Below are 17,847 nucleotides of genomic sequence, written 5' to 3' on the forward strand. Positions count from 1 at the left end.
CCGGAATTCAAGATTGGTAAACAAGCTCTGCATAGTACTCCAATACTTAGTAGTCATTTTCAATTGGTACTACATTGTACATCTTGGCACTGGAACATTCTTATCCCTCATCAGTATCAGTGTCATGTATCCTTTGTAGACCACTATAAAACTTCCTACTAAATTTTTAACAGTTTAATTTTCCGTACACCATTGGAGATCATGTATTCCAGGCCTCAAAATACTTTTTCTGCACACCTGCACTGGTGCAGGTAACATTGAAAATTACCTGCACCAGACTAATTTTACCTGCACCACATTTACTCTCATGTCCCTAATAAACATACCTTCCGGAATAAACATACCCCCCGGACAAATCTTCAAAATCTAATAAACATACCCCCCGGAATAAACATACCCCCCGGAAAATGACCAAATTGACCATGCTACTTCTGTTCAAGGGAAAGAAGATAATAACAAATAAACAGGTAGGTTATTTTTATTTACTTATACCTGATCACCAAATCAGTTAAATATAGCTGTATGAATAATGAATATTGAATAACTATAGATATCTTGTTCAAATTATAATATTTTCTCCATTTTCTAATGAAATGTATACAGACTCCTAACCGGGGGCCAACAGTGCTTTCAAATTCAACAAGTGAAAATTTACATGATGTATGAATTTTCTACTCAGAACTTGAAGCAAGTAATCAATAAATATTTTTGTACATTACTTAAAATTATTGGCATATCAATAAAATCATTATAAATATAGCTCCAAGTACTCAACCATATATGTTTTAGACATAACCACCAATTAAAACACACATCAACACTCCCAAAATGGACACAAACTGTTCACAAAGTTTTTGTGAGAGCTCGTCTGTGAAGTAGCCCAGCATTCAGGCCACAAATACTAAATATGTTACAGATTATATTTTGACACTAGAAACCGCTAAAATTAGAAAATTTTATGATTATTTCTGAAATTCAACACTCTTGAAAATATATATGACATTTTGTACCCATCATTTCACCGAAATAAAATCATTTTCACCCGTTTACGGCCTCATTTTAGTGATTCGAATCTGCCGCGCAACAGGGTGCTAGCTTTACTGTCAGTGCGTGTTATTCCTGGCAGCCATGTTGGATCAGTTTCGGTCTTTTTCTTCAAGTTAAAAGCTGTTTTTACGGACGGATTTCTGCTGTTTTTGGAGAATTTGCAGCCCCAAAACCCACATTACAAGGGAAAGAAGGTTCTAATTGTTGTTTCTTTTGTGAAGGAATTATTCGTCCGCCCCGTTGACGCTGCCGATAGCGCATGGAACCACATGGTCGGAAATATACTGTACATGTACATGCTAAAATTATGTGATCAGTGTGTTCATTTACGATGTAAATAGAGACTGTAAAAGTTGTTTATATAAAAAATTGTGCTTCAAAACGTCAGTGTGGCGGCTTATTTTCCCAATAATAACATTTATTTTGTACATTCATAGCGAAATCGACCGATATTTTACATAATCGCTAGGATGTTTGGGTCACAGTGGAGGGGAAATCCGAGCAGCTTCGGCCAAAAATAGTGAATTTTGAGCAAAAATACCGCGGACATATGGACAGAAAACCCCAAACTTTTTATTATGCGGTTGTCCCTGGTTAGCAAAGCCCCAATTTTCAAAGAAATAATAAACGTACCGTCCCAAATAAGAACGTACCGGGTGGAATTTTCCTGGGAAAAAAATAAACGTCCCGGTACGTTTATTAGGGACATGAGAGTAGGAAGTATGGATCATACTAAAATTGTTCAGGAACCATTGCTATGTTTTCTTTTATACTTTATAGGTGGTAACAATCAATGCAGCCAATAACAATTATCCACATACACCTACATCATAGGACATTTATGCGTAAAAACCAGTACATGGACCAGTGCAGATTAGGTGCAGGTAGACACCAGAAATACCTGCACAGCACCAATTTTACATGCACTAACCTGCCTATGCAGGTGGTATTTCGAGCCCTGTATCCACAAGGCGCCATCAGTCCATGTTACTTGTTACATTTATTAGTTTGGCGCATGAAAAGATCATCTTTAAATCATGAAATGCGTGACTGAAAGATGAAACAGGCCTGTCTATTGACGTACATAGGATGAATCATATAAATTTGTCTGAATATTGTTGTTTTTTTGCCTATTGACGTACATAAGATGAATCACGTCCTCTGAATATTGTTGTTTTTTGCGTATGTTCATGATTAAGTCTATGACTAGGAGGAGGATGTTTGTTTTTTATGTTGTACCTGCAGCTGGGTAAAGTAGTCATTATTAATTGGTGTCAATACTAAGAAATACAATAATTATTGCAACTTGCTGTTAATTTGGTACTACATTGTAGTCAATGGCACTGGAACACTCTTAACCCTCTGGAGCAGTATGAAACTTAAAATTTAAGTTTCTGTACACCATTGGAGATCTTGTATGTAATTTTATATTAAGGCTCCCTTTTAATAAGTTTTATTGGTAGCGAGTTGGCACAGGAAAAGGATCATCTTTAAATCGTTGGCTGTGATGCGTGACTGAAAAATAAAGCAGGTCTGTCTATGGACGTAAGTAAGATGAATCATATCCTCTGAATATTGTTGTTTTTTGCATATGTTTAAGATTAAGTCTATGACTAGGACCTCAGGATATTGCTTCTCACTTTTGTGGAGAATTGTTGGCACAATTTGGCACCTAAACCCGAGAGCTAAGCAGCAACATGTGTCAGAAACATGCTGTTGGGTGTAACTGTAAGCAGCACCAAGGTGGTGGTTGGAATGCCTGGAGTTTGCACGCAACTCTTTAACAAGTAGTCCTCATGTCATTTTAGTGTCAATGTTGTGTCAGCAAGAACAGTTACCGTCAACCTCATCAGGTCAGTGTCTGTCAAAAGGGTTAACGTTAACTTAAGATTTGTGTGATGTTGAATGGGTAGTTTTTGGCTAGGTTTGTAGACTAAGGATGTAGATGTCAGGGGTCAACTCCCGGTGTTTCTTAGCTAGTACACATTGTGTCCTTGGGAATACCCTGGGAACCAGACAGGACCGGGTAGCTAGCAAGTTTTGTTCGGGGAGCCAAGGCAGTCAGCCCGCCAATCTCACATTAGCGCTCCTGGGGAGTTTAAGCCAGAAGGAGTTATTGCTACCCTTTCTGGGGGTAAAGTGGACCTCCTTCGGGCTTAAACTCCTTGGGGCGCTTATAGGAGCTCTGCGGGCCTGACTGTCTTGGGCCACCCAATAAACTGTCCTAGCTGCCCGATCCGGATGGCCCCCAGGGTACCTTGGGAAAGGCACTTTATATCTGGTTTTCACTCAGATGCTCATAGTCATAGTGGGTTTGGGTTGGGGATGCAAAAAGGTGGTGGAAGGAAAGGGATGTGTAATACAAACTCTGCTGTCCAGGGCTGTACCTGGCCCCTCCCTGCGGCCGGCGGATGTTGCCGGGCTGCTATAAGCGAGATTTATTCAGGCTAGGATGGGCTCTGCTTTCCAATACTACCTGTGCCCTAGATAACAGTGGATAACAATTTCAACCACTGTCCCTACGTCCTCAAAAAGTCCATGGGACAATCTACCTTTTTTAAGTTAATTTCTGTGTGGTTGTGTGTTGATAATGAAATCAGGGGGCCCACCAATTTTCTCATTTAGAGGCACTGGACTTCAATGGGGGATACCAAAAGGTGATGGATTATAGAAGGAGAGGGATGGGCTCTTGCTTTCCAATACCTACCCATGTCCTAGAAACAGTGGATAACAAGCCAATGTTTATACGTTCTCAAAAAGGCTATGGGACTTCACTACCTACCTTTTTAAAGTTAATTTCTGCGTGGTTGTGTGTTGATAATGAAATCAGCGGGCCCAATTTTCTTATTTAGAGGCACTGAAGCTTGGATAATCTGGAGTAACCAAATTTTCTTACACTTCTCCAATTTCCTGTAGAGGCAGCGAAGCATTGATAACATTTCGGTATTACCTATAATACTTCCCCTTTGAACGTTATCATCATAACACTTGTCACATTGTGCGGTATGTAAATGAGATTCGCATACATCAAGGTTATGTTGCCAAAGACGGTAAGCTGGTCTTGTAGATATGGCTGTTGAATCAGAAGGTTCTGAGTTTGAATCCCAGTGGCAGCTCCTAGTGTTATGCCGGCCCTTGGGAAGGGTACTTTATGCCTACAGTATTTCCTCACTTGACTCAGGTGAAAATGAGTGCCAGTAGAAAGCTACCATACCAGAATGGCTATCACGTCAAAATATATGCCACAGGCCTTCTACTATTCAAAAATAACAAGGAGAATTTGCCACCTCGGAGGTACCGATTTTTCCTCTGGCCCATGGACTACTAGCTTTGGATAATGACGTCCTCTTGGATGTGACATTGAGCTGGAGGTCCCGTGTTTGAGGGGAGGTACACCTTAAGCATGTTAAAGAATCCACCGCTCTCATTTAAAAGAGTAGGGTGTCCATCCTGGTGTGCGTGGTTGAAACCTTACATTTCGGACGTCTTCGGGTTCACATCTTGGAAAAGTGATAGCCACCTCGTATACCCTTTCACAAATGAGTTACATGTAGCTATCAGTAAATGAATAGATAAAATCTTGATAAACAATATTAGCTATCTGCCACTCAAAAATCATGATCATACAAAATGTAGCTTGTCCAGAATACCAGCTATCAAATTAGTAGTAGGATGCCCATAATCTAACTTGACTTAAGGTTTGTCAAGGATTAAGAATCCATCTTTAGCATCTCAAGTTCTGCTGGCCACAAACAAACTCTCACACACACCACATCCAGCCCACTTACGGACCAGAAGCATAACCCTCTTGACGAATGTAATATAACGTTGTTGTTGTTGTTATTGTTGCAGCACGATGAAGACACTACTGCTGATCGCCCTGCTGTGTGTGATGGTGAACTGTCTCCTAGCACAGGAAGACACTGAGGGAAAACGTCGCAGAGGTACACAGTTTTTTAATAAAAGTTTGGTTTGAAGAGTATAATTCATATACCACATTCACACTGTGGTACTTATAATGTCAGAAGTTTTTAAAGGCTGCCTTATCATTGTCGAGAATTCTGGTTGTTGTATCATTAGAGTATTAAGTATTGTAAATTTTCTATTCTGTAATTGAAGACCATTGAATTTCATATTTGGAACATGTAAATTTATGGCCACAGTATCCTACCCTGTCCACCGCATGCTGGTTTGTCAATGGCGCCACCTTGCAGGTTTGAGGTAAACTACAAGATGTGATGATCTTACCTCCAAGCTGAAGATAATATTCTGACACATCATAATCCACACAATTTTCCTTATGATCATATATTCTCTCCTTAAAAATCTGCACATCATATCTACATGTAAGTTCGCTTCATTTTTTGTTTGTTTTATAATCCTGAAAATTTATTTCATCTTTCCGGGTTTCCCCAGGTAAGAAGGGTCCACAGGAGGGCTGCAGTGGCTGGACCTGGCAGCCGTGCGTGCCCGCCGAGGGGGATCGTGATCATACACTACCTTGAAAATCTGCTCATCATAATCAAAGTTCCCTTCATTACACATTCGCGATAGCAAAACCTGTTTTGTTTTTGTTGACGTCTGCGGCCACCGCCATATTGCATTTAACATCATCAATGCAAGTGGCCATCTTATAGATTGTTTCCAGTGATGTTACAACTGGCTACTTTCCTTATTCATCATTTTTTGTTTGTTGTAGAATCCTGAGAATCTAATTTGCCTTTCCCCAGGCAAGAAGGGTCCCCAGGAGGGCTGCAGTGGCTGGACCTGGCAGCCGTGCGTGCCTGCTGAAGGGGACTGTGGGCTGGGACAGCGCCAGGGGACTCAGGAGGGGCCTAACTGTAAAATACTCAGCAAGACCATCAAGTGTCGCATCCCGTGTGGCAGGCGCAAGGAGTATGGAGGTCAGTACCAAGTTAATAGATTGAGATGATAAGATTTACATGATGATAGATACACGAGCAACTGTGTATTGAGATTTTTTAAACGGTCAGACATTTCATACAGCATCCACCCCCTTCTTCAGTGATTGAGGGTATGGGTTGGGGATACTACCTGAAACTTTTGACCATTTTTGTGGTCTATTTAGTTGCTATCATAATCAAACATTTGTAGATGAATTCTTTAAACAGTTCAAAACTGAATGGCTGTATATTCATTACTGTGAATTTTCAGTTGAATAGTGCTTTACCAATAATAGCATTCAAGAAGGGAAGATCCAAATTGGCAAACTGTACAGTGGGTACCAATCAAGTTGACTAGAAAAGATTAATATGAAAATATAAAGTATGACATCTTCATATGACAGAAATGATACATTTCTTTGCCTTCAGACTGCCGCTACCGCCGTGCACCATGGGAAGAGTGTGATGCGGACACCAACATGGAGTCTCGCACGCTGGAGCTGAAGCGGGCGGTCAAGGGCGCGACCTGCGAGTCAGAGGTCGTACAGACACGGGTGTGCAAGGGAGGTGGGTGTTACAGCTACTGAAAAGAAGCATTTTGCTACATCTGATTTTGACAGGAAAACAAGATGGCAGTTACAGTCAAACCTGGCGAAGAAGACCACTCAGGACCGCTAAAATTTGGTCCATTTGGACAGGTGGTGAGGATTCTTAATTCGCGCAAATTATCAAGTTAGCACCACGAAGTAATACTAATAACATTGGCCGAATGGTCATTTGTTTCTAAGGTTTAACTCATGATCTCTGAAAAATCATGCATTTTTGTGGTCATTATGACATTGTCATTTGATACCGTGATTCTTTTAAGATCATTTTCCCATATGTATATCAGCCTATTAATTGCCAGTCTGTCATCATTATCTTTTCATAAGATGATCCAGCTCTTCCTCCAACCTCATCTCTGACCTGGCCTAAGTGAAAAGTTGCAAGCAGGCCAGTCTCAGTATTTCATGAATATGTACAGGCTAAAAAAATATCTCAATTGAAATATTTGAATGGTCTTTATGATGTTTTTTTTTCCTTCCGAAAAAAGCCTGCAAGTATCAAAGGAAGGAAGCTACAGACTGTAACGAGGACAGCAGCACCTTCACTGTCACCAAACAGCTAAAGGCCAGCAGTCCAGTCTCAATACTTCATGAATATGTAGACTCTGAGGCTAAAAAAAGCTTAATTTAATGGTCTTTGTGATGTTTTTTCCTTTCAAAAAGCCTGCAAATATCAAAGGAAGGAAGCCACAGACTGTAATGAGGAAAGCAGCACCTTCACAGTCACCAAAAAGCTGAAGTCCAGGAATCCAGTCTCAATATTTCATGAATATGTAAAGGCCAGGGTTGTAGCCAGCCTGAAATCATTTCCGTCCCCTCGATTTTGAATCCTCTCGAGCACCCATGGCGTGAGACATTGCGCTGAAAGGGCAACGTTCCTAGGGTCAGGGGCATGCTCACACAGGAAATTTTAAAATCTAGACCCGTTTGAACACTATTTTCTGCATTTTGAGGTGTAAATTTTGCTGGTAGACTTAGCTGTTCAATGGCATCTGTTTTGGTGAAAAATTACACAAGTTAGAAAGTTTTTAGATCTTAACATATCGATTTTTGTCCGTCACAGAGGATGGAATGGGCAATTTTTTTTTCCGTCCCCAGCTGCAAAATTCCGTCAAAGGACAGAAGGACGGGTGCTGGCTACAACCCTGGTAGAGGCTAAAAAAACTTGATTTAATGGTCTTTATGATGTTTTTTCTTTCAAAAAAAAGCCTGCAAGTATCAAAAGAAGGAAGCAACAGACTGTAACGAGGAAAGCAACACCTTCACCGTCACCAAGCAGCTGAAGGAGGGAGACCCCACCCTCTGCCAACAGGAGATCGTCAAGACCAAGAGATGTAAGGACAAGATGGTGGGAGACGGAGAGGCCGTGACTGGGAAGGCTGCAAAAAAGGCAGCGAAAAAGGCTGCCCGCAAGGAGGCACGCAAGGCAGCAAGGAAGGAGAAAAGAGCCAAGAAGCCAGAAATTAACGGGGAAGCTGCAACTCCCAAGGGTGGGTTGTATTCAGCTGAAGCTGTGTACACTACAAGACTTTACAAAATCTGTGATATGATATTTCACAAAACTGTACATGTATGACGTGTGTTTGTGTATGTCATTATGGCGCAAATAACTGTCATAGCATGTACATTTGTATCTACATGTATCGTAAAAGTGACCTGTTCTGTATACTGTAAATTCATGAATTTTTGGTGGGATTTATGTTGGTGGTTTGTGGAAAGGAAGTTTGCTATCAGTAAAATACTGTGGCACAAATAAAGCACATTCACACTGTCTTAAAAAAGAATTAGTGTGAACAGATTTACAGTAAGTTGACTGGTTTGATATTGTTTCTTTATGTGGGCACTTGAATTTTCATGATTAATTAGAACGTAAGTTCATTTCTTTCTTCCTTTAGTACCCACGATCATTATGCTGATCATTATGGCAGGGTCTTTATTTAATGTTCTATCCGAGGGATGTCCTTAGCCAAAGCTAGCTACTCATTTTCATCTGAGTGAAGTGAGGAAAGTCGTGTAAAGTACCTTTCCCAAGGGCTCAAGATCGGTGAGACAGGGTTCGAACCCGGGACCTCTTGGGCCTGAGCCCGACGCGCAGCCGATTACGCTGCACAATCTCACGATCGTGTTTTCCTTTCCACAGGGCCGTGCCAGTACGGTGCCTGGAGTGAGTTCGGGGAGTGTGTGGACAACAAGCAGACCAGGACCCGCCCCATCATGTCGGGAGCCGAGAAGCGCAGGTGCCAACAGAGGGCCACTCAAGTCCGCAACTGCTAGTCAGCTGTTGCCTGCTCACTGTTGTAATCTCCAAGCAGATCAGATTTTGGCAACGACAGTATATATCCATGGGCTGAAACAATTTACATTGGTCAATGAGTCTACAACTACTCTAACTGCATTTAAGTTCACAAGGATTTGATTTCGCCATTAAGAGAAAGTGAAGTGTTTGCGGTAGTTTTGAGTTTGTGATAGCACTGTATTTACATACTGTACAATTAAGGAAACTCTGGTGCCTTTACGGACAGCCAGAAGACAAAAAAAAATTTTTGCTGTAGTTTTCGCAGTGAAGTGGTCACGGCAAAAACTGCAAGCATAAAACTATCGCAAACATTTCTACATTCTCAGTACTTGGCAAAAGCAGTTTAATTTGATAACAATTGGATTTTGATACTCTTTGTATCTTTCAACTGAAGGCATGCAGTTATCCTGTTGGCCAATGTATACTGTTTTGGGCCATGGATACTGTTTTTGCAATGGATGATCTACTTGGGGATTACTATGTTGCAGAAGTTGTCATCTAGACTGGCGTTTAACAGATAGTAACAGCTTAAGTACAAGGGATCAACAGCTAGAGAAGTGTGCTTAAGATTGATACAATTTGAAAGCAGTTTCTGTAAAAAGCATTGTATGTGCCGTTAGCTCAGTTGTTTTTGTAAAGTACAGTGTTAAAGAGGGGTTGAATTCTGTCACGTTTTAGTTATGGTTTTAGTGGTCCTTTATCTCAAGAATTGGAGTTTGTCAGGCACCATGCAGTACTAACTGAAGAACCTAGTTGATTTTTATGTCTTCTTAATCGTTCTTAGACTAAGCAAGGAAGTTAGGTAAGGACTAAGCTACAGTTGTCAAGGTTTCTTTCACTATATATTATATTATTGTGTTTTATTAGAACCAGGATGATAGCCAGTGAGAATAGTTGTTTGGACAAAAAATTGTGTCAGAGATTTAGAAATGACTTGTTGTTTTAAGACTTGAAAATGGTCATCTGCACCAGGACAATTGCCAAAAGGAAGTTAAGGCATGTGTTGTTGTCATACACGAAAATTGTCTTTTGAACCACAATAATAACTATAAGTAATCATGGTAGCTAGAAATAAGTTGTTGTGACAAAAAGATGGCCAGTAAAAAAGTAACCAAGTTGATGTCAATTATTCAGATGTAGTCTCAGTAAAAGGTTGTTGTTGCAACACTTTGTTCCTGTAATAATCTTTTATGTGCATATTCCTACATTTTTTCTATACGTAATAGATTCATTGATTTGATTTTAGCAGTTTGAACTAAATTCTACATTTTACGTGAAATAATATGTAGTATACTCAAGTAAATGAGCAAATATTCAACACTAGGGAAGCTATTATTCAACACATACTTAAATACAATTCAATCTGTACAACTGGATAAAAAAACGGATATTTACTTTCGGACGTTTCGAGTGACAAACGTAACACATACTCAAGTACTTCACCATTAATGTGTACTCAGACATGTAAATTCGGTACATAGAGAACACTGCAAAAGTTGAGTAAGCATATCCTAAGAGACATTGGAAAAAAAAAAATGTTGGTAAATCAGCTTAAAATTGACATAGTATTGGCTTTAGCTCTGAAACTACACAGGGTAACATTAATGCATTTAAGTTTGCGGGGACTTACGTTCGTGGTAGTGGGAAAATGGAGTGTTCACTGTGGTTTTAAGTTCGCGGTAGTGCCATATGCATGATACACTGTAGTCACATACAAATGTACTGTAGTGGAAAAATGTTTGCGGTGGTTTTAAGTTCGTGGTGAAGTGGCCACCGCGAATAGTGCGGACATAAAACTACCTCAAACATTTCTTCATGTACAGTATTTGGAAACAAATTTATTTGCTAGGCTTAGGTGTCGACTGTCATATAAAACAAGCACGTACTGTACACTACCAGATGGTACAATTTCTTTCGGATGTGCGTTAGTGTTCATTCATACTGTTCAAAAGGTCTTGTTTGTAAAACATTCTCAGTATAAGTGATGATGCATTGTATATTCTTCTATGTCAACTCACACAACTAGAATATAGTGTATCAGAATGTACACCTTTGTCTTGTCTTCTTTTCATTGTTCTGGACAATAACGGTTCCACTTCCATTCATTACTGTGCAAAGTCAGAATAATACTCAGCCTCAAGCTGGCAATGGAATTGGAGTGCATCTTGTAGAGCAAGGAAGAGATTATAAGCTAAAACTTCATGCAATGCAGTGCTCAAAATACCCACTTGCACATTTGCAAATGCAGCCACATTTTGTTTGATAATGGACAAGTAGCTGATTTGAAGAAAGTAATAACTTTGAAGTGGGGCAACCTGAAATGTTGATGGTGCAACCTGGCTTTTGACTCACCTGGGCAAACTGGCTAAAAAAAATATTTCGAGCATTGCAATGAGATTGTTCATATTGTTCATCATTCCAAAATAGATGAATGCAATAGACAAATACGAAGAGACTCGGGAGCTATATTACGGCTGGATACCACTGCCTGCTATTAATTTGGGGAGCAGGGTTTGTATTGAAACTATAACATTATGATAGTATTGTGATTCCCCTGTAATCAAAAAGCACCCATAATGAGCTCTTGATACAGATCTGACAACAATGTTTGATCGTACATATATTAGCAAGAATATTACTAGTACATTTCCAAGTGATGCAATTCCCTCACCACTAACAGCAGCAAAAATTAATTAACAAACTATCATTATATTTCTACATATGTACGCAATGATTTCTTTACCATATAAAAATCACATCTCATTCAAAAATAGTTCATATATGATACAGTCAAATTAGCACTCATCCAGTGGTCTTTGGTAGTGGCCATTGCCAGATTTCCTAACTGGGATACTTTCATGTTAGATACTTATAAGAAAATAATGTTAAGTTCTTTAACAATTGCTAAATACATCTATTTGTTCACAAAAATATGTTGTGCATCTTGTCAATATTTCTATTTTCTCTCGATTATTGTTTGAACGCTAACATTACAAGATCTAGATTAAAATCTATCACATTTCTTTCCCTTATGAATTTTAAAAGTACCATGCTTTTTTTAGTTTGACTGAAGAAGACCACATGATACTGGTATCCATTACAAAAGTGTAAACAAGGAGCTCCTTTTACATGTACATACATTTTGTCTAGGAAAATATGATATGTGCCATATTTTCTATACTCATTTCTGTCATTCTAGCATCTTACAAGCCCAAACATGTTTCATAACATCCAAACTGTTGAAAGATATAAAGGCAATGATCATGGTGATACCCTAAAAAAAACTGATCGTAAAAATATAACATGAACATGAGACATATTAGAGGTCTTGATACACTTGATAAAGTAAAACTTTGAAAAAACATTACTTTAGTTCAGCAAGATCAGTTGTATGTAATATATTATATTACACATGTAATGTTGCAAACTTGTTATTAACTCTTACAGTGTAAGGTGTTGGTTTGACCAGCCCATCTTTTGTTATTCAAATCATATTAAGACATTTTAATACATATGCCTTAAACTTAACATCCAGTATATATATTAAGTTAACTGGAATTCAATTTTACACTGTGATTCTGTGACTGTGACATTTGGAAGTTTCAGCTTAAATCCTCTAAATTCCACCTAAGAAATGACCTCCGTGACCCTAGAACCAACCTCCACACTTTCCCCTCCAACAAGAAGGGAGTTTTGCAGCCTTGTGATGTGATTGGGTGAGACACAATCTCCTTGGTGATGAACCTTGACCCAAACATCCCCTAGAATAAAACAAAAAATGTTACTACAGACATTTCAAAAGATTGTATTTTGTGGCTGAACACCACAAACAACCCAAAATGGGACTAATGTGTAGTTTAGATGGGGGAAGGACCTTGTGTGATGCTCTGGGTAAATTTTCAATGCAATTATGAATAAAAAGACATGCAGCAAGTTGTTTGTGATCGTTCATGGTTGTTGCTTGGGTCGGGACAAGAGCTGTTTCAGGGTCGGATTGGGTAGGTAGAGGGAAAAGTAGGGCCAAGGGAAGAGGAAAAATAGGGTAGGAAAGGATAAAATTTGAGGGGAAAGCGGGAGCTCCGGATTTAGACGTCCACTCCTCACGCCTGTGCAGTAGACTTCCCCTAGTGTGTGTTTACCAAGCAAACCATCTTTAATTGTAACTAACATCAGGATTTTTTGACAGGTCCTTTATGAGTTGAGAAAGGGAAATATTTTCACCTTTTGTGACCTTTGCCCCCACAGTTTTCAGCAGCTGCAGCCCGACTGCATGATTGACAGCCTCCCCCGCTTTAGACCGCCCTGCTCCGAGCTCCGCTGACACTCGCGCCAACTCCAGGGCATCGATAGACTGGATAAATCCTGGACGTAGAATAAAGAATGTTTCTTGCTCTCCAGAAATAACTTCATCAGGTTGGTAGGTCATTGGATTGTAGAGTTTTCTTTTACACAACACGATGGTCAAATTAGGCCAAAAAGTTTCCAATCGAACGTAGAGTATCGGGTTACTGGAGCTCCCGTGCGGTCCCGGCGGAGGGCTGACGGTGACTGAAACATCTTCTACAAGATTGTGATAGTTAGAAAAGCAACCTCTCGCACATGTCTCGTCGAGTTTAAATGAAAACTGGCAGTGTGTACACGTCAAATCTTACCGTGTACGTGTGCTGCACAGTTTTGTCTCAATGTTTTCTGTAATGTGCTTAGCTGGTTGATTTAGAAAGGGTGTTTGGTGCACAAAAAAACAAATACCATATTTAGATCGGTCCTAAACAAGTGTAATATTCAAGGTCACCAATAATGACGCCAGCAGCTTTGTTACATGTCACATGTTCCGAACGTTTTATATTTGCGAAAATGTTAGTTTTTCTTCTGACGCACGGCACCCAGGAAAGCAAGGGTGTTTTCTGCGTGTTTACTGTAACAACCTGCAGATGACCGCGGGTGACCTCCAATAGAACGCCCGTTCTGTTCGATCACGTCAGCGTTCTGTTCGATCACATCAGATAGAACTTGATACGTGATTTAAATCCCCAAATAGAAGTCTGGAAATTTTTGGGCCAAATTTTACCATCGTGCAACCAGTTAATGTTACCTGCTGACATTTCGATGACAGTAAGAAGCTCTGAGGAAGCTGACAGGCATCAAAACATCAGCATATAAGATTAACTGGTTGTGTAAAGAAATACTCTACAATCCTGTTTGTTGTGCTGCTTGCCTTAAGCATGAGATATACATGTATTTAGCTATAACAGGCTTGCATACCTAAGTCAATGGCTATTACAAAGACTAGCATAGCTAGTATTTAGCTACTGAAAGTACTTACCACTACTTTGACAGCAGAGATCCTCCACATGTTGAGCCCGGGGCAGGATGGTGAAGACATCAGTGCCTGGGCAGCACAGTGCCTCTGCTGTCTCCTGCTTCACACCTGGAGAAAATGATGTATATAATAAGTACATTACAGGAATGTGAGAAAATCTGTGAGCCTACTATTGATGCCAAAAACCACACAAATTTCATTTGTTGGTTCTGATTTTAAAAATGCTGAACTGCGTAGCGCAGCGGGACCGTGTTCGGCCCGTGACCGAGAGGTTGCGGGTTTGAATCCGGCTGCCGTGCTGCCGATCTTGTGCCATTGGGAAAGGCATTTACACGACTTTCTTCACTTTACTCAGGTGAAAATGAGTACTTAGCTTAGGCTAGGACCGTCCCTCGGATAGGACGTAAAATGGAGGTCCCGTGTAATTGGGGAGAGACACACCCCATGCACGTTAAAGAACCCCCACACGTGTGATGGTGCGGTGTGCGATGGTTCAAAATCCTTCCGTCTAGAATTGGTGATTCTCTACAAATTACCCGGACTCCAAAAAAGAAAAGTGACATATCAGTTACTAATGGAGATCTGTATAACCAAACCAAACAAACCAAACCTTGTGCCACCATCATGTCACAGAACTTCTGTAAGGCCTTCCCATTTCTCAGCTTCTCTGCAATCCTCTCAGCTCCCTCTGCTGCCGTGGCTGCAGTACCCACACGAGCCAGTAGATGGCCTCCTAGGATAGCAAAAGTACACACGTCAAGTAATTTTATTAGAGTAGATTGCTGTTTTATTCTCATTGTTTGTAAAGCCTAATAATCATATCTCCCCTCAGATTACATTGATTCATATCCTCCATTCATTTATTCTTCATTCATTCTTTCACTTCTAAAATCCTTACCATAGCCAGCTGGCAGACAATGTCATCCCTCCCTTTGAGCAAAATAGACTCTCCCATAGCTAGATCTAAACCACACATTCATTCATTCATTCATTCATTCATTCATTCATTCATTCATTCGCTCATTCACTCATTCATTCATTCATTCCTTTCCTTCCTTCCTTAATTCCTCCACTCCGAGAGAGCAAAAATCAAAATATAAAACGCAACATAATTACACCTCGTCTCGTTTCAAACATTTCTGGAACAACCTTCCCGCATTTCTGTTACATTTCTGCTAACAGCATAACTACACCTTGCTTCATTCATTCACTTACTCATTCATTCATTCATTCATTAGTTTCTTACCAAGCTGACAGACCAGCTCCTTGAGATCCTGTGGCCCCTCCCCCTGAAGACATAATAGACTCTCCCACACCTCCAGGCCATTACCAATGGTCAGTCCGATGGGGTTGTCCATTCTGGTCAGCAGGGCCACAGTCTTCACTCCCAGCCCCTCACTGGCTGACACCTAAACAAGGAAAATAGATAACTCGCTCACTAGATGCAACATTCTGGTGATACTGAATACCATTTTTACTGAATGCATTGTGCCTGTCCTTGTACTGAACACCATTCACTCAATACAATGTGCTTGTCCTTGGTACTAAACACCATTCAACAATCCAATGTGCCTGTCCTTAGTAGTACTGAACACCATTCACTCAATGCAATATACCTGTCCTTGGTACTGAACACCATTCACTCAATGTAGTATTCCTGTCAGTGCAACCTTGCAACCAAGCACCATTTTCTCAATGCAATGTTCCCGTCCTTGGTACTGAACACCATTCACTCAATGCAATGTACCTGTCCTTGGTACTGAACACCATTACAAAAGCCAGCAAGCAAGCCATGTACAAGACCTGACGCCAGAAAACATAAAACAGAAAAGATATTCAGCACCAAAAAGCACAACATGTAAGCCAGGTAAGGAGGATAGTAATGTTACTGAATAGTGCTACTGTCACATTACAACTGCTTTACTACTGTATTGTGACTGCCCTTTCTCTCAGAACTCACCATACTGTGTGCCAGGTCCCTAGCCTTGTCCAGGGTCTTCATGAAGGCTGCCTGGCCATACTTCACATCCAGCACCAGTGCAGACAGGCCCTCAGAAGCCTTCTTAGAGACTATAGAAGCTGGAAAGGAAGGAAGGAACTTGTCCATCATTTCTGTTAATATCCAATCTGACTAAAATAAATACTAAGATCACCTCTCTAAATAGGTAAGGCGCTATTTACTTTTACAAGACTTGTAAAGACATTCTTACAAAGCGTTCAGGAGGTTAACACAGAATGGCAAGGTGGTGTTTCTGAAGCGGGATGTACAACATTTGAATTCGCTTCAGTTGCCAACATGCTATCACTTATGATAATGCATAGATAGATCATAAGCATGAATGAAATAAAGGAAAATATAATGAGCAGCAAAAACTAATGATAAAGTTTCTACTTTTACCTGTGATGAGTGGGAGAGACTCCACAGTACCAGTGACATCCCTGATGCCATACATGATTTTGTCTGCAGGAACAATGTCTGCAGTCTGGCCAACAATACAGCACCCAACCTGGAAAGATAATGATAATAGTCAAAACAACAGAAGTGCACACAAAAGTTAAATACTACTATGTATGCTCAGATGCATGAATCAATAGAAGAGGATTTATCTCTTTGAAAGCAAGCAGGTAGAAGGAAACATTTAAGATGAGAAAAAAGCCAGAGCATCGGGTATCTTAATATGCTTTTGGCCTTTACCAACTCTGCCCATTGACCATGGTCAACTTGGCCTATCTATAACTAACTCTATTTACCCCTAACCCAAACTAAGTCAACGAGAGTGTTGTGGAGTTGACCAGCTAGGGTATTGGGCTTAGTTGACCAGGGTGTTGGGATGAGTTGTATGTAGGGGTGAACTATCCTGATGCCCAGAGCATCCCGACAGGGAATCTTGGTCCATCACAATAAGAACTACATTGTAACTGTACTGTACCTTTCCCAGTATGTCCCCCATCTCACCAGTGGTACAGTCCACAGAGAAGTTCGGTATAGACTCCAGTTTGTCCAGAGTCCCTCCGGTGTGGCCCAGGCCTCGTCCTGAGATCATGGGAACCTGGGGAGGGCAAACCAACAATTGGAAAATATTCCTCTAACTCCTCCTAACACTAATAGACTTTGTATATTTTGCGATACGATTTACCACATGCATGTAGGAAACAAAATACACTTTGTCCTAGAATGTTCACTGTACAATCTGCGCAATGCATTAATCACTGGCGATATTGCAATTCCATCTAGACGCTGAAAAAAAGCTGTCGGCGAGAGGTTGTCGGCTCGCAGATATCGGGAAAAACTGTCTAGATCATGCCTAAGGTAGGTCTGAGGCTGAGTGAACAGTTACACGGCCTGGCTTCTTCCATATCCCATCATTACAGAGACAGTGCCCTCTGACCTTTAACCCGCAGGCTGCCAAGGCGGGTGCGAGCGGAAGGCTGATCTTGTCTCCGACCCCTCCCGTGGAGTGTTTATCCACGACGAGCCCCGCCCACTCCGCGGGAAAGCTGAGCGTGCTCCCCGAGTCTCTCATCGCACGAGTCAGTGTGGTGGTCTCGTCTCTGTTCATCCCATTCAGGAAGATGGCCATCAACATGGCACCTGAAAAGTACAGATATAACAAGAAGGCTGTCACCCCTAATCTCCAAGCAGATTCCTCCATGGCATAACACAGTTACATAAGC

At 40.7% G+C, this 17,847-nt stretch overlaps 2 protein-coding genes across 2 annotated transcripts in view; one reads left to right on the forward strand and one right to left on the reverse strand.

Annotated features, from left to right (window-relative positions):
• Positions 1 to 10,899, forward strand: part of LOC118406909 (pleiotrophin-A-like) — a 24,804-nt gene extending 13,905 nt beyond the window's left edge. Inside the window, exons 2-6 of the mRNA XM_035807307.1 lie at positions 4,900 to 4,991; positions 5,778 to 5,951; positions 6,381 to 6,518; positions 7,765 to 8,046; positions 8,697 to 10,899. Coding sequence (XP_035663200.1) covers positions 4,904 to 4,991; positions 5,778 to 5,951; positions 6,381 to 6,518; positions 7,765 to 8,046; positions 8,697 to 8,830 — 816 coding nt within the window. The 5' untranslated portion in view covers positions 4,900 to 4,903 and the 3' untranslated portion in view covers positions 8,831 to 10,899. The remainder of the gene's footprint in view (positions 1 to 4,899; positions 4,992 to 5,777; positions 5,952 to 6,380; positions 6,519 to 7,764; positions 8,047 to 8,696) is intronic.
• Positions 10,900 to 11,297: 398 nt separating this feature from the next.
• LOC118406878 (thymidine phosphorylase-like) overlaps positions 11,298 to 17,847 on the reverse strand; it is a 9,044-nt gene continuing 2,494 nt past the window's right edge. The window contains exons 2-10 of the mRNA XM_035807267.1: positions 17,562 to 17,764; positions 17,103 to 17,222; positions 16,571 to 16,679; positions 16,133 to 16,251; positions 15,419 to 15,581; positions 14,783 to 14,905; positions 14,176 to 14,280; positions 13,074 to 13,214; positions 11,298 to 12,613 (exon numbers count right to left, since the gene is read on the reverse strand). Coding sequence (XP_035663160.1) covers positions 12,480 to 12,613; positions 13,074 to 13,214; positions 14,176 to 14,280; positions 14,783 to 14,905; positions 15,419 to 15,581; positions 16,133 to 16,251; positions 16,571 to 16,679; positions 17,103 to 17,222; positions 17,562 to 17,764 — 1,217 coding nt within the window. The 3' untranslated portion in view covers positions 11,298 to 12,479. The remainder of the gene's footprint in view (positions 12,614 to 13,073; positions 13,215 to 14,175; positions 14,281 to 14,782; positions 14,906 to 15,418; positions 15,582 to 16,132; positions 16,252 to 16,570; positions 16,680 to 17,102; positions 17,223 to 17,561; positions 17,765 to 17,847) is intronic.

The sequence above is a fragment of the Branchiostoma floridae genome, chromosome 19 (genome assembly GCF_000003815.2).
Source record: "Branchiostoma floridae strain S238N-H82 chromosome 19, Bfl_VNyyK, whole genome shotgun sequence".
Taxonomy (NCBI): Eukaryota; Metazoa; Chordata; class Leptocardii; order Amphioxiformes; family Branchiostomatidae; genus Branchiostoma; species Branchiostoma floridae.